At 42.3% G+C, this 16,998-nt stretch overlaps 1 protein-coding gene across 3 annotated transcripts in view; it reads left to right on the forward strand.

The window, feature by feature from the left end:
• Positions 1–16,998, forward strand: part of TBC1D9 (TBC1 domain family member 9) — a 109,252-nt gene that overhangs the window by 38,966 nt on the left and 53,288 nt on the right. For all 3 annotated transcript variants that reach the window (XR_012332162.1, XM_033857344.2, XM_019926504.3), the window contains exon 2: positions 10,643–10,753. Coding sequence is in view for 2 of the 3 variants with exons in the window: in XM_033857344.2 (XP_033713235.1) it covers positions 10,643–10,753 (111 nt within the window). In the remaining variant the exon portion in view is untranslated. The remainder of the gene's footprint in view (positions 1–10,642; positions 10,754–16,998) is intronic.

A 16,998-nucleotide genomic window follows, 5' to 3' on the forward strand; every position in this document is an offset into this window, starting at 1 on the left:
AGTAGAAGGTTGGAAATAATTGAGAAAAGAACAAAAATTTTTTTTACATCATAAAAGTATTGAATGTACGTTCGAGAAACTTTTGGAAACAGAACAACACAAAAGAAAGTAAAATTGTTTTATCCACCAAATATGTTCATGTTTGTAATCTTTAATAATAATGTTATAATTCATAGCATAGACAATATTATACTTGTAATTTGACAGAGTGGGATCATATAGAACAAAAATTAGAGTTTTGTGGGGTTTCTTCCACATAACATACTAGATATGTTTTGCCATCTCATTAAATAATTATTCGAGGACATGAGTTTAAATGTCTAAATATCATTGATAGATGTACTATAATATATATAGACATTCTAGGTCATTTCCTAGATGTAATTTTATTTTTTTTAATTTTTAAAAAAATTTTATTTATTTTTGGCTGTGTTGGGTCTTCGTTGCTGCGCACGGGCTTTCTCTAGTTGTGGCGAAGGGGGGCTACTCTTTGTTTGATTGCCGGGCTTCTCGTTGCGGTGGCTTCTCTTGTTGCGAAGCACGGGCTCTAGGTGCGCGGGCTTCCGTAGTTGCGGCACACAGCCTCAGTAGTTGTGTGCACGGCTTAGTTGCTCCTCGGCATATGGGATCTTCCCAGACCAGGGATGGAACCTGTGTCCCCTGCATTGGCAGGCGGATTCTCAACCACTGAGCCACCAGGGAGGTTCTACCTAGATGTAATTTTAAATTCATAACTGTTTCTATTTCGTGATATTATTTCACTGTGGAGAAGGGGTTAGGTGAATTAGGAGGAGGGTGGGCAGTCGTCTTGGGACAGTCAGTGGCTCCTGCAAATTCGGCCCACCTGACAAAAGGAGTCGAGGAACATCTCGCTCAGGTTTCCTTGAGGTGGTGGGTGTCGCTTATCTGTTAGAAATAGTGGGCTTCTCACCAATGAATTGCTCCCACCAGCACCAAAAGAACTCCTGCGTCCTCGTCCTCGCTGTCATGGCTGACCTTGGCCGGCCTTGAGCCATCAGTTTCAGGTGTTCAGACTTGCCTCCACAGACAAGATGAGAATTAATATTTCCCATCGTATACATGGAAGCAGCTGTAAATATAATGAATATGCATCTACCTTCCTCTTCCTGGGTTGAGGGCTTACTTGAGGACTTGGATCACAGAGGTGCCTGGAGTGCTTTTGAATAAATTCAGTCCATTGTCCTCATTGGTCTGTATCAGAGCAGACTTGAATCCCTGAAAAAAGTCTGAGAACAACAGCTTGCCTGTGGAGATGAAATCACCGGGGCACTGCCGGGGTCAGGGCTGGCCCCTGGGTATGTGGTCCATGCTGGTGCACAGGGACCTGCATTTAGAAGGGCCCCAGGCTTGGGTTAATGTTCTGCTGTGGCTGCCTAGGAATTTCTAAGAATTTTTAAGCAAGGGAACATGCATTTTCATTTTGCACAGGGCCCAAAAAATTATGTAGCCGGTCTTAACTGGGGTGTAAAGTAAGGTATTAAAGATATATATATATATATATATATATATTTATTTATTTATTTTGGCGATACGGGGGCCTCTCACTGTTGTGGCCTCTCCCGTTGCGGGGCACAGGCTCCGGATGCGCAGGCTCAGCGGCCATGGCTTACGGGCCCAGCCGCTCCACGGCATGTGGGATCTTCCCGCACCGGGGCACGAACCCGTGTCCCCTGCATTGGCAGGCGGACTCTTAACCACTGCGCCACCAGGGAAGCCCTAAAGAGATATTTTAATGGTTCCTTCTCAGACACAGAAGAGAAGGAAAAATCAATTCCACCTGCCCTCCCTTTCTGCAGGAGAAGAAGGTGCATGTGACTTTAAGAGGCTGGCCTGCAGGGTGAAATGGAGCAGGTCCTGGAAGACTTGGCCTTCAAGGATGCTTGGAAGATTTGAGCAGCACAGAACTAATTGGCTGCTTGACAAAGGCTCTGCAGGAGAAATGCTCTTCCGATTTCAGTTTTCTGCCCAGTCTGTTTAGTTATAAACCAGCCTGTGCTTTATCTTTGGTGATGGAAAATATGAACGTATATTTTGAGCCCTAACTTTCTGGGTACTTGTATAAGCATGAAATTCAAAGACCCTGTGATCCAGAATTAGTTTGAAATACTACAGGGGGGGGTGCCCCACCACTCGGACCTTGTCATTCTACCCCCTCGAGCCTGCTCCCCTATCGGTAAGAAATGAGTCAAGGGTCTCTTCAGGGATCACCTAATAGGCTAGTTCAGATTCTCCACACTTTTATTTATTTTTATTATTTTTTAAAATTGAAATATAACTGATGTACAATATCATATTAGTTTCAGGCTGATTCATCACCACACTTTTAAACCTAGGCCCCTCGAAATAAATATACAGCAAAAACCTCATGCCTTTCCCTATTCATGTATTCTTGCTTTCAACTGAGAAATGACTTTGTGGGATTTTATTTTAGTTTGCAGTGGCAGAGCAATAATTTTTTTCATTTCCCAAATAAAAAGTTATAGAATTGAACGTACTCTTTAAAACTATAGGTGATTCTAGTAAACAGAGTCCCATGAATATTGCTGCCCTCCAGCCACCCCTTCCCTAATTAGGTGCTATTTAAAGTGCTGGTTTGCAACCTGTTTGTTTCAACTGCCTGGAGCTAAAGAATAGAAATTGAGATTAAGCATTTAGAAAGCTAGAGCCATTTGTCTGTTGAATTAAATGGTGAAAAATTGGAGGCTTGTATTTTCTTTGTCTCTTTTCCTATTCTGTAGCTCTATTTTAGTATTTCCTAGGCACTATATTTTACAGACGTCTCAGTGAGCAACACACTGGAAACTAAAAACAAACTGATTCTTAACCACAGATAGTTTAAGAACTATCCTAATTGACAGAATCAGCAATGTATTTCCTACACTAGCAGAATTCTCATTAATCCGTCTTTCCACAAACAGAAACAAGTTGTGTGTGTGTGTGTGTGTGTGTGTGTGTGTGTGGATGCGCCCCCTGCCCTCTAGTAACTTGTCCTATTTCACGGCAACCGTGATGTGAGATACATCTGGCTGGACTAGGGTCCTGAGAGGCAGCTGTGAAGGTGAGAGGGAAGAGTTGTGTGTGGCCTTTTTCAACCAATAATCATGGTTTGAACTGTGTTGAGAAACCATTTTTACCTAAATATGGGAGAGGGGTTGGAAAAGAAGCAATACTTATGAAAACAAAAACACTCGCAGACTGTTCTAAGCTGAAAGTAGAATTCCAGTGTTGGGATTGGTCTCTCCCTTTTAGCCAGTAATACCCATGCTTGAGAAAGGCTGTTAGACTCTTTGAGGTTATGACACTGAGAAAACACATTGCTCTCATCTTGAGCTGCAGCTACCTCGCCCCTCAAACCTCCTCTGTCCCTTACCTCTTTAGGCGGCGACCAGCCATCGCCCGGATTTCTCTGCACACAACTGTGACTGGCCTGCAATAGCCCAGGTGGGCCTTCACATTGGTGACATTACAAGCTCAGGTGCAGGTTTAGGTAGGGAGCTGACCCTCACCCGGCAATGCCAGCCTTCCCCTTCACAGCTGTGCGCACATGCAGTTCCCTGATCTTTCCCCAGGTCCCCTGGCCAGTATGATGTGCAAACAGTGTTTACTGATCTGTGGGGGCGGGATGCGAGAGTTTAAATTGATTACATCTTTGTGTTTTCTTGTGTTTTTTTGGCAACAACTGCTCATCTCTGGACTAGTTTCCAAAAGTAGGAGAATAGAAGGACTTACCCTTCCCCTAAATGGCTCTAGTTTTGGATCCAATTTCATTCCATATCAATCTCAATATTCATTAAAAAGAAATTAGAGAAGTTAATTTCCCATGGTAAATTTCAGTTTCAGATATGAGTTTGATCTGCATTACCTCCCACTCTCTGAGATGGGATTTTCTAGCCTTTTTCTCAAATCTTGGTCTCCTTTCGTTGTCCGACTCTTAGGCCAGTTTAATTATTTATGGACAGTTTGCTAGAACTTGTTATATTGGGTTCTGTGGGGCAGAGATGAATAAGCTCTGAAAATAATTCTTGGTTTCTCCCAATGTCCATCAGGTTGGAAACTTTGGGGCCCATTTTATAAATATTCAGCATGATGTGCGGGACATTATTCCAGGCTTTGGGAATTCCAAGGTCGATAAGGCTGTGCGTGCCTCACGGAGCTCACAGCCTGGTGGGAAGAAACTAGTTTTTTTTTCCATTAGGAAACAATGTGATAATCGCCTTAGTAATATGAAGTGCAAGATGGTTGGCAGATCACAGACAAGGGGACAGTTAATTGCCAGGAGATTTGGGGGTGGGGGGGTTGAGAGGATGGGGAGAGTGTGGGAAGAAAGCAAAACAAATGACTGCGGCTTCCCTGGTGGCACAGTGGTTAAGAATCCGCCTGCCAATGCAGGGGACACAGGTTCGAGCCCTGGTCCGGGAAGATCCCACATGCCACGGAGCAGCTAGAGCCCATGCGCCACAACTACTGAGCCTGTGCTCTAGAGACCACGAGCCACAACTACTGAGCCCACGTGCCACAACTACTGAAACCCGTGTGCCTAGAGCCCATGCTCTGCAACAAGAGAAGCCACCGCAATGAGAAGCCCGCGCACTGCCAGGAAGAGTAGCCCCCGCTCGCCTCAACTAGAGAAAGCCCTCGCCCAGCAACAAAGACCCAACGCAGCCAAAAATAATAAATTAATTAATAAATAAAATACATTTTTAAAAAAGCACAGACTTTTTAAAAAAACAAACAAACAAAAATGCCTTGTGACCCTTGACCTGGATATTGAGGGAAATGGATGTTTTCCAGAAAGAAAAAGAAAGAGGACATTCCAGATCAAGTAAAATAACTTGGGTGAAGGCTTGAAGGCTTTAAAAACAGACAAGCAAACAAGAAAGATTTATTCAGAGAAGTGTAAAAATTACGATGTGGATGGATTTTGTATATATACCCATTAGCAACTGCTTCTGGATGTTATTGTTTAAGTGCTTTCTGCCTATTACCATGTAGCTCACATAAGTCCTAAGACATACAGGCAGGGTACCAATGACAAAGAGGCAGCAGCAGGTAGAAGGACAAGGTGGGAGCCTGTGACCTACAGAAACCTTACATGGGAGAGAGGCAGAGGGGCTTGCAAGTGCTGATCCCAAGGTCTTGCCTTTATATAGAACATATATAAAGAAGTAAATCCAAGTGTACTGCCCCTCTGGCTTTAGAAATATCAGTGTGTATTTGCTGAAGTGAATCGAAATCCGGTGTATATCTGAGTGAAAGCCTCTAAATAGTAAACTGAATTTCTGATCTGGAAGTTTCAGCAAATGTCAGCATAGTAGGAAAGGCAAATAACTCAGAATACGGAACTGGAATGGCCAATAAACAGGAAGAGATACCCAAACTCATTAATCGTCAGAAAAATGCAAATTTCAACAACAAGTAGATATTGCTTCTCATCCTTGAGATTGGTGAGAAAAAAAAACAACTGATAATACTAAGTGTTGGGAATATTACGGAGAAACAGATATTCTCTCACTTTCCTGGTACGGGTGTAAATTGGCACAATCACTTTGGAAAGCAGTTTTGTAATGACTAATAAAGTCTCAACACACACCCTATGACCCAACAATTCCATTCTAAAGAAAGTGCTCACATGCTTAAGGATCATGTACAGAGAATGATTGCAGTGCCTATTATAGCAAAAAAAAAAAAGAAGAAGATAGACCCAAGCACCCTTCCTTAGGAAAATGGATAAGTTACAGTATATTTAAACAGCGGACTATTACACAATATTTAAAATGAATGAATCAGATTTGCAAGTATAACCTGGGCAAATTTTCCAAACATTGGGTAAAAAAGATTGCAAAACAATATCTACTCTTTATCATTAATGTAAATTTTAAAATATACATCAGTGTTAAATCTATATTCATGTTCATACATAGGGGGGTCAAAGTATAAGGACTTGGATGGGAAGAATAAAAAACTGGAGGGTGGTGAATGGAGAGGGAAATAGAATTGAGGGGAGCACAGGGGGGACCTTTACCGTGTATGTTATATTTTCTTCTAAAAAAACAAAACAGATCTGAAGCAGATAAGGCCAAGTGTTAAAGTCAGAGTGGTGGGATATGTGTTTTGTAATTTTCAATACTTTTCTGTGGTTTTGAGATATTTCATTAAACAGTGGTACTCAGTACACATTAGCTGTGCCACGTGGCTTGTGGGATCTTGGTTCCCTGACCAGGCATTGAACCCAGGCCACCACAGTGAAAGCACCAAGTCCTAACCACTGGACCGCCAGGGAATTCCCTAGTGGGCACTGCTGTAGCTTCCATATCAGGAGACAGCCCACTCCCCAGACCACTCCAGCATGGTCTCTGTAGGGCTCTATCTCTGACTGGCTACAAAGCTGAGGGAGTAGAGGGAGACCAAGTAAGCTTTAGGATCTTGTCCACTTTAACATTAGATTATCCCAAGATCATCAGTAGATGGATTGATCATTGCCATGGGCACATCCCTATGTGTCCCACACTCTTCTGATACATCCCTGCCCCCAGAGGGGTGAGGGTCCGCCCGGGAGTGGAAATGACTCTGTCTGCATCACATACCCTTTAGCGCCCACAGCTGGTGGGAGGCCTAAATGTACCAATTCTGCAGAGTGTTTTCTGAATCTCCTTGAAAACAGCAGTTTAATGTTACAAGATGCCCCTGAGCTAATGTAATAGGTAGGTGCAGAGCAGAGTTATTTTGAGGGCCATAATTTGACTTAGTTATCTCAGGCTATCAAAGATTGTTTAACACCAGAAATAGCTGACTAGAACAGCTGCTAAAACAGTGCTTTGTGTGGGAAATGATGAAAAGTTCAGTATTTTGACAGCCACTTCAGAGGGATGAGTAAGTAATAAGACTTCTAAGAAAATCCTGATTGCTACTTTTTTTGGGGGTGGTGGTGGCGGGGATTCTCTAGGCTAGACTTCAGATTTCCCATCTTCTAGTATTCAGTGTAGACAGAGGGTATAGGAGGAGTATTTTCTCTTTTCCAGAGTCTCGACTCCTTGTCTCAATAGAGATTAGACAGCAGCCCAGTAATAACTTATTATTTAGGTTTTCTAAACATACCTAACTTGTCCTTTCATCAGACGTGTGTTCAGGGCTCACTGTCCTCCAAGCAAAGTGCGGGGTCTAGGGGTCCAAAGCAAACAGTCAGACCTTGCCATCATGGAGCTTCCAGTCTGGAAAGAGGAGAAGAAACAGAACAAGGCAAAATGTACATGTAATTTTAAATAAATGCGGTGGTTATTACAGAAGCAGAACTCAGAGGGAGATCAGGGTTAGAAAGAGGTGGTGTAAGGTAATTAGGAGTTTGTCGTTTGAGCTGGTGGGAAGTGGTCATTGACGGGCAAGCACAACATTCCAGGTGGAGGGAAAATCCTGGTCAGTGCTACAAAGTGAATGGAAGAATGTATTTATTGATTTGACCAAGTATGAGTCTCAATTCACGACATTACTTTCTGTTGGGATATCCAGGGCCTTAAGTTTTCAGAGGACTTTTACAAAATGTTTTTAATTGTACATGCACCTAATGTGAGCATCCCAGTATTATACTGTCTATAATTTACTTTCAAATATTTCAGCATGGAGCCTGTGGTAAATATGGGGGAGCCTGTTAGTGTTCATCTAAATCTTCGTGGATGCGTGCTCAGCGTTGCTGAGCTAGCATGTAATCAGAAGCCCTCACTCCAGGGGACTCTCCTCGAAGCCACTCAGTTTTCTTTACCTCTGAGTAAAGAAGGTACTTCTTTACCGGAGGTTTTGTTAATTAGGATAATGGATGGTGGAGATGGATTACAGTGGGGGCCATTTGTGGTGGTCAAGATGTGCAGATAGGGTCGGACCGTTTCAGAGGTCTTTGCTCCTTGGTGTTACAGAGTACAGAAGTCTAGTGAGACGTGAAAGATTGGGAAACTGAGGCTCGGAGAGGTTGGGTCTGGGAGTTGGCAGAGCCAGGACTAAAGAACTCCAGAACCCGGACTGCCTCTTGTCGGTTGCCCTGCCCAGTGAGCTGCGCTTGCCCTTGGAAGAATCTATATCTACCCTGACACTCCTTTAGAGGCTCATGAAACCACAGAGGCTAATCCTTGACTGTGACTCCTTAATCCCGGGATGAAGTCTGTATGCCCTAGAAACAGCGTATGTGATACTTCCAGTATTTTGATTCAAGAAGAGGGAAGTATTACCAACATTCGGTTGTTATGAGGGATGAATCTGTATTTCACATGTCTTTGTATTTCTAGTTAACACAGAGGGCAGTCCAGTTTAGCTAGCACTCTTCTGCTTTCCCTATTAATACACTCTACCATCTTCAGATAATTGAAGAGTCATTAGAGGTCTTTGCGGTAAATCCAAGTCACCGTAGAGAAAACAAAAATGCACACGTGTGTGGTAGTATATGGAAGACGACTCCTTGGAAAACTCTGTAGACTCTAAATGTTTGATTTTTGATGTATTTCATACAGGCCAGAGCAAACAAATGAATTCATTTACCCTTTAGCGAAAGTTTGTTTTTCCTGGAGTATGCAGGTCAGCTAATGGTCGCTGTGGTCTGCCGTGAACCCAAGTGGATTCCTGGCCTTAGACAAAGACCAAAAGGACAACTGTAGGGCTGCCCCATGTTAACCTTCCCTAGGCTTCTTGCTTGACCCCAGGTTTGGGAAGGCAAGTGCTATTACAACCACTTTACAAATGAGGAAATGAAAGCCACGAGAAGTTAAATGGCCTGTCCATGTGCCCCAGACCTGGTCATAACAGAGTCAGAGCCAGGACGGAGCTGTGGCAGAGCAAGGGAGGCTGGCGGCCTTTACCTCCCCCCCTCCCGGCCTCAGCTACCATCAGTTCCATACCAAAGCCATCCTTAATAACCATGCAATCTAAGTAAAAGTAAAATTAAAGAAAGGAAGATCTTGGCATGTTCTAGAGAGGTTGCCTAGCCCCTCCTTCCAACCAGCCTCTTGCCCCCAAACCTTATTGTATTCAGTCTTTAAGAACAATCTTGTGGGACTTCCCTAGTGGTCGGTCCAGTAGTTGCCTCCGTGCTTCCACTTCAGGGGCGGGCATGGGTTGGATCCCTGGTCAGGGAACTAAGATCCCACATGGCGCACGGCATGGCCAAAACAAAACAAAACAGCAACAACAAAAAATCTTGTAATCATCATATCATTTCTATTTTACATCATATGATTTTCCATTTTGTGAACACCAAGACATTGGAAAAAAATGTCCTAAGATTATTCAACTAGCCACAGTTCCTAACTGGTCCTTCTGAGTCCAAACCCTGCTCTATGCTGGGTTGCATCTGACTTTAGAGTAATTACGGGCATTTACTTTATGGAAATCTTTTAGATTCATCCTGCCAAGCAAGGAATCCTGTTTATTTGACTTTGTAGAATGTGTGTATGTGTGTGTGTATCCGTGTAATTTTAGAATAGTATAGAAAATGTTTGGTGTCTAATCCCAGCTTGGTGCAGATAAAGGAGGCACACCTTCCTGGAGGGGGGATGTTGGCTGAAAGGCGGTTCTAAGAGAATTTGCACTCCTGGCAAGAGAAGGCACTGCCTCTTCTTAAGTGAGCGTCAGTACACTGGACGTTTGTGTTTCTCACACAAAAATTGCTAAGTTCGTTTGTTGAATGTTCCAGCTTGCCTCGACTTGGATGATGTGAGTAAGTTTCCCCCAGGACCTGGCAAGATCACTGAGGTTGTCAATTGGAAGAACTCAACTTTGTGCTACCACAGTACCTTTCCTGACCCTCAGCCTAATTACTACATCTTTGCAGAGCTGAGTGTAGACCAGGCTTCAAGCATGTCTGCTTATAACAATTGATGTGACCAATGGCAAAGGACTGTGCCGTTGAGATGGAGAAATGCTTGTTTCACAGCCCTGTTCACTTCTAAATGCAGCCCTAAAACACTGCTTGGCCCTCGCCCCTACTGTATTATAAATGCCATAGGGACTCTGTCTTATTCAACTTCGTGCCCACAGGGTTTGCCTTGAACATAGTAGGCACTTATTGTTTGCTGAGCTGAGCTGTACCTTCTCAATACAAAAGAAAAATGAGGTGCATGAAAATAGTACATGGGGCAGCCTGGTACACAGACTCAGGTGTACGTCACTGGTACCTGTGGCTTTGTCAAGTTACTCAAATTAAGGATTTGTTTCTAGGATGCTAGAGGGGAGAAAATAATACACATTGGGTGTAATGTAGGTAAAGCAGAGACCCCAGGATATCAGTGCTTAATACCTTATTTCTTTTGTTTGAAACAGGCATTTATTAATACTACCGTGTGCCAGGGACTGAGCTAGGAGCTTTGCTGGTTTTGTTTCTGAAACCAGCGCTCTTTTAGCTTGTGCAGTGTCTCTTGGAGGTGGGTGGAACACCTCTTGGAGGTGGGTGATGGTAACACCTCTTGGAGGTGGGTGATGGTAACGTCGAGTCACCATCATCACGTCTGAGAGGAAAGTTTTGTCCAGGTGGGATGTGGTGGGAGAGGGCTTGTTGGCAGGTCCCCCGGAAGGGGAGTGTCCACACTGCTGCCTCTGGGGATTTAGAGGAAACCCTTACTCATTTCTCCCCCTTTTCTACCCTCAGGCCTCCTGGTGGGCACCCTTGATGTTGTGTTGGACTCCAGTGCCCGGGTTTCTCCTTACCGCATCCTGTACCAGACTCCAGATTCTTTGGTCTATTGGACCATCGCCTGTGGTAAGTTCAGTGTTTGGAAATATGGAAAAAAGTTATGATTAACAACTTTCTGTCAGAAGGGAAGGAACATTTAATTGTGAGATGCAATCACTTCGTATTTTAGGGTAAGTGACCCTAGCCATTTCGACAGATGAACCCTAAACCTCAGTGCTTAACACATTTTGACAGATGAACCCTAAACCTCAGTGCTTAACACAATAAAGGTTTCTTTCTAACTCTGGTGAAGTCTTGTTTGGATCCTGTGGCCATCTCCACCTGCAGTAACACCCTCTAGAACACAAAGGCTCCAGGGTCAACTTACAAGGAAAGTGCGGGAGGTGGAGGCACACCTGTGTTTCACTTGCTTGACCCAGAAGTGCCACCACTTCCACTCACACCCCATTGGCTAGAACTAGTCACATGGCCCCAGCCTGTCTTCAGGGAAGCTGGGAAATGATGGAGTCCTGGGTGGACTAAGTAATACTTACTTATCCCAGTGCAGTCCTTCCTACTGAGTAGGGATTGTTTATTTCTCCTGATGATAACCTGTAATAATGTGCTGGGATGGTGGTAAACAGTCATGCTGTTATCGGATCTCTCACAAGAACCGCCAGTCCAAAGTGGCTAAGATTTTTTTTAGTTATTTGTTTGCATGTGGCTTTTCAAATAACCATAGGAAGAGCAAGGGCACTGGACACTTACCTTTTTTCTTTTCATTTTTTCGCCTCCACTTGATTTTTTTTTAATTAATAGATTTTATTCTTTAGAACAGTTTTCGATTTACAGGAAAGTTGAACAGAGAGTTTGGAAAGCAGCCAAATACCCTCCACATACATAGTTTCCCCTATGATGAACACCTTAGGACGGAACATTTGTTCCAATGGATGAACCGATGTGAATACATGGTTACTGGAGTCCTTCATTTATTTAGATTTCCTTAGCTTTTACCTGATGTCCTTTTTCTGTCCCAGGATCCCAGTCAGTGTACCATTTTATATTTAGTTGATGTATCTCTTTAATCTCCTCTTGGCTGTAGGAGTTACTCAGACTTTCCTTGTTTTCGATGACTCTGCGACTTCTGAAGGATCATGGTCAGGTATATTGTAGAATGTCCCTCTGTTGGAATTTGTCTGATGTTTTTCTCATGATTAGGCTGCGATGGTGTATTTTTATGAGGAGGACGATCGCAGAGATAAAGTGCTGTTTTCATCAGGTTATGTCAAGCAAGGGCACCTACTGTCCAGATGATTGACGACTGATGATGTTTTTGATCACCTGGCTGGAGCAGTGTTTTTCATGTTTCTCCACTGTCAAGTTACTCTTTCTTTCCCCTTCCCATACTGTCCTCCTTGGAAGGAAGTCACCGTGCACAGCCCACATTTACAGAGTGGGGAGTTTTATTCAATTATTTTTATCACTGTGGACTCATGAGTATTTACTTTGTACTTTGGGCTACAATCCAATACAACTTTATTTTATTGCTCAAATTATTCCAGCTTTGGCCATTGGGGGCTCTTTCAGTTGACTTTATTCAGTTTTTAAATTGATCTCTGCTTGGTAAGAAGTGTCATGCTGGGATCTGAAGATCTAAAGATAATTAGATCCGGCCCCTGCTTTTGAGAATACAAGGAAATACTCAGTTCTAGCCCAGTGTGAACAAGTACCATACAGTGCCATTGCATGGTGGGGCTTCCAACGAAAGACAGGAATCTTGGCCGGCCTTCTACAAGGGTAGGGGGAGTTATGTGGGTGTGATTTTAGGCTGCTGGAAGGCTCTGGTGCCCTAGCAATGCACCCTCAAGGATTTAGTAACACCGAAATTCTAATATTGTAGTTGTATCCCTTTAAAGTTATTCTGGTTCAGATGCAAATAGCTCCATGAGAAACAATGAAATGAATCAGCATTTATGCATTCCACTGAATGAAGGAATGGCATCTGGAGTGGGCAGGGAGAAAACCACCCAGGAGCGAAGGGGATAAAGGATAAAGGAAGAGAGAGGCTGGGACCCTGAGGAAGACAGACTTATCTGTGTAACCCAATGTAAGATAGAGTTCCAGCCTTCTGTGCGGTTCATTCAGCACAAAGGGAAACACCCAATGGCTACTGTAGAAGGGGAGGTGCCCTGTGGAAGTTGGTTGGGAAAATGTCACCTTTAGTTGGCAAACAATGTAGAATGGTGTTAAAATAGACAGGGGAGCCAGCAAGTGAAGAAAGAGAAAGGAGATTAGAAATCAGGCAGAACCGCCAACGCCTCTGGACTTAATGAGGATTTGACACTCTCACTCAGCTTCCAGCACTTTCATCACTTTTGCCTGGAGGCTTTTGAGAACCTGTGCAGCCTGGAGGTCCTCAGAGCCCTTGGGTCTCCTGGGCCTTTCCAGATCAATGCACATGTATGGGGCTATGACAAGCTGGTTTCTATCTGTGACTCTTTTTTCCCACCCCCCTCAGCCCATCCTTTTTTTCTCCCCTGTTACCTGACATCACTACTCCTCACTTTGTTTCCGGGGCTTTGCCAATTCTACTGTCGACTTTAAAAAAGTACGCAACATGAGTGTTGCGAGTTAAGTTTTATTGGGGGCAAAATGAGGACTATAGCCCGGGAGACAGCATTTCAGGTAGGTCTGAGAAACTGCTCCAAAGAGGCAGGGGGGAAGGTCAGTAAAGATGGTGATTTTTGTGAAGGGGGAGTACATGCAATCAACACGTATTTTTTTGCAGAAGGTTTCTGCCAGTCTTGTGAAGGTTATTGCTAGTCACAAGGAGCAGACATCACCATGAAGGATTTTAGTGTTTTTCTAGATATGAGGAGATGCAAGAATTGGGCTCATAAAATCGGCTCCTGAAAATATCTATCTGAAGACCTGTTCCGCCAGTTTTTCCCAGAGCACAGAGTGCCTACTTCCTGATCTCCACCCTGAACTCCTTTCAGGGGGTGTTGAAAGTCAGCAGCTGCAGTAGCACAGGATTTAATACTCGTAGAGGTAGATGGCGAGTGCCAATCTGTAGTTGGCAGAGGCTCTACAAGAGCCAAGCAGAGGCTCCTATGAAAGCTCCTGTGGGGAAGAGCCCAGAGTTACAAAGCCGAGTTATTCCTGAGTTATTTGCCAAGCCAAGGCTAAGGGACACTGGGTAGTAATTGCTGATGTCATAATTTATACCTCAAAGAGATGTACTTTTGTTTTCCCATCACAAGTGTATGATCTCATTATAATAAACCCAGAGTGCTTTTAGCTTTTGTATATATATCGATTACACGTAGAGACAGCTCCAGACTTTCCTTGTAGAAGACACCACGGAAGTGACAACCATTGTGAAAGTCCCATTCACCCACTAATTGTTCCTTCTTATCAATTTCTCTCTGAAACCCAAGTGCCTGGCTCCCTTTCATGAGAAGATTTTAAGAGCGGAAGCTGCTACCTTAAAAAGGATTCTTTGATAGGCTGACCTTTCGGTTTGTAATTTTAAATGTTGGGTTTTTTTTTTTTTGTAAACTACAAAGTTGGTATTTGCTGGGACAGTATGGCAAGGGCTTTGTAATTTGCTGTAGTTTCATGAATCGTTGCTGTAAGAGAAGCTTCAGCAGAAAATTGGATGTCCAACTCACTGCCCTGTAGAATCCATAGCTTTGCAAAACCTTTGTTTTATGCCATGGGCCTTGTGAGTCTTTGCTTTTTGTAAATTGAACTAAGGGCACATCTACCATCAGTGTCTTCACCTAGGCCACTTTCTGTACGAGAACAGTAGACTTCGTGGTAAATCCTAGTCGTATGATTGCCTTAGACTTGAGCCACACGAAGCCAGGCAGGACCTAGTTTTGGACCTAGTCTCACTTACCCCCAATATAGTAATCACCCAGCCCTTAACAGTATGAACCATACAGAAAGAAGAGGGGAACAAAAACCAAGAGTTCTTTGGTGAAACATTATTTTCAGACGCTTCTTTTTATTATCTTCTATCATCTGTGAAGAAATTGATTTTTCTGTTTCTTTGGCACTGAGACCTTTAATTGGGAAGGGGAGCCAAATCCCTGCCTAAGTAACGACTCTTCCTTTGCACTGCTACCCAAAATGAAGCCATCGGTCTCTTTGGTGGATAGTCCACTGTGCCATCGGTTCCAGCCTACGGACTTGCGTTTTCTTCACTGGTTTGTGCGGTAAAGTATCAGTTTTGCCATTTCCTTCTTTTATTTTTTTTAATTTTTAATTTAATTTAATTTATTTATTTTTTGGCCACGCCACACAGCCTGCGGGATCTTAGTTCCCCGACCAGGGATCGAACCCACGGCAATGAAAGCACTGAGTCCTAACCACTGGACTGCCAGGGAATTCCCTGCCATTTCTAAGAACATAAAGGAAGTAATACCATAGAAATTGGTCCAATCTGCTTTGTTGAGCTGCTTATACTCTGACAATTCTGCCTCTCTCCCACCAGTAATTGAGTATTTCACAGCTGTGCTCTCACGAGGGCACTAGACAGCTGCAGGCGTTCTCCCAACAGCTGGTGTTTTGGCATTGGTACCCCAGAGGCAGGAGAGAGCCCAGTCCTTTGCACCCCTCGAGCTTCAAGGTACTTAAGTAGACAGCAATCCATTTGGCTCTCCCCGCTAGAAGAACTGGAAGGTTCAAACGATAAGAAGGGTTATACAGCCTCATGAGAATATGGGCACATAGAAATGCAGGTAGTTCCAAGGACATTACTTAAAGGGCTCTGGGACAAAAGCGTTACGGTTGGAAAGATAGAAGGAAATGTTGACAGTTCCCTCTGGATACATCTGACCTTCCAACAGGACCGATAAAGGAAACGGGGTGGAGGGTGTGTGCTTGATGGACACCTCACTGATAACACAGCCCTGAATGGTACCTCGATTCCCCTGCCCATTGATTAATTTCCCTTTTCTTCACCATCTTAGAATCTCATCTGGGCCTAGATAGGCATTCATTTTCAGAACTGAAAGATAGATTAGCCACCGCCTTGTCCAACACTCAGACTGTGACAGGGTACAGGGGCAAAGTGAAGTGCCCAAGTTCCCATTACTAGTTATAGCCAGTCAGTGCAGGGCTGAGATCAAGTTCTCAGGCCTCCCCACTCCCAGCCCCGTCCTTTTTAAGCGGCACCATGCTGGCTTTTATGATTAAACATTCTTTTAGTTGGCAGCTGGTAAGACCATGAGTTTAATGAAAGGTTGCTAGTTGGTTCTGCTTCTGCTCTTTCTCTACACTGGATAGCGAAATGGTGGGTGATTTAGTTGCCTTCCACATGAGATATACCTAATGTAGAGGTTGGTCAGTGTTTTTTCATCCTTTCTTGGTCTGTGTACCTTAAGAACTATTCTTGTATCCTTGGGAACACAGCAGCATAAAAAAAAAGTGCTTTTTTTCTTTAAGCAATCATGTTTATTGCAGGAAATTAGAAAATGTAGGTAAGCAAAGAAAATATTAAAATATTTTTATTTAATATTAAATTAATAAATTAATTTATTAAATTTAATACTTTTTATTAAATAAATAATTTTATTTAAATAAATAAGTTTTATTTAAATAAATAAATATTTATTAATAAATTTTATTAAAATAAATTTTATTTATAAAATTTATAAATTCTGTTATTTATAAAATTTATAAATTTTATATAAATGTCTTCTGCATCACAAAATTTATAAATTCTGTTATTTATAAAATTTATAAATTTATTTATAAAAATAAATTTTATTAAATAAAATTTATTAAAATAAATAAATATTTATTTAAATAAATATTTTATTAAATAAATTTAAATAATTTAATAAATTAATTTATTAAGTTTAATAATTAATTTAATATTAAAAAACAATAATACCACATTATAAATCTTCACCTTCCAGACTTTATATATATGTGTGTGTGTGTGTCTATACAGATATATGCCTATACACATATATATATGTGTCTGTATATACACATATATGTATAGATTTTCTATGTCAAGAAATACATGTCTATAATGTCAATTTTAATAGGTAGATAATATTTTACTGTGTTTATAATGTAATTTATCTAACTTATGTGCTATTTTTTGGAAATCTAAGGTTTTTTTCCCTTAATGTTAACTGCATTTTGAAAAACCTTAGTGAATATCCTATGAACAAAATATTTCCCCATTACTTTAGTTATCACCTTAGGATAAATTTATAGAAGTAGATACGCTGAGTCAAAGAATATGCATGTGTGTGAGCCTTTTAGCGTCATTAGCCTGACTGCCCTCCAGAAAGATAGCCATTTGCATT

This window comes from Tursiops truncatus, chromosome 5, assembly GCF_011762595.2.
Source record: "Tursiops truncatus isolate mTurTru1 chromosome 5, mTurTru1.mat.Y, whole genome shotgun sequence".
NCBI lineage: Eukaryota > Metazoa > Chordata > Mammalia > Artiodactyla > Delphinidae > Tursiops > Tursiops truncatus.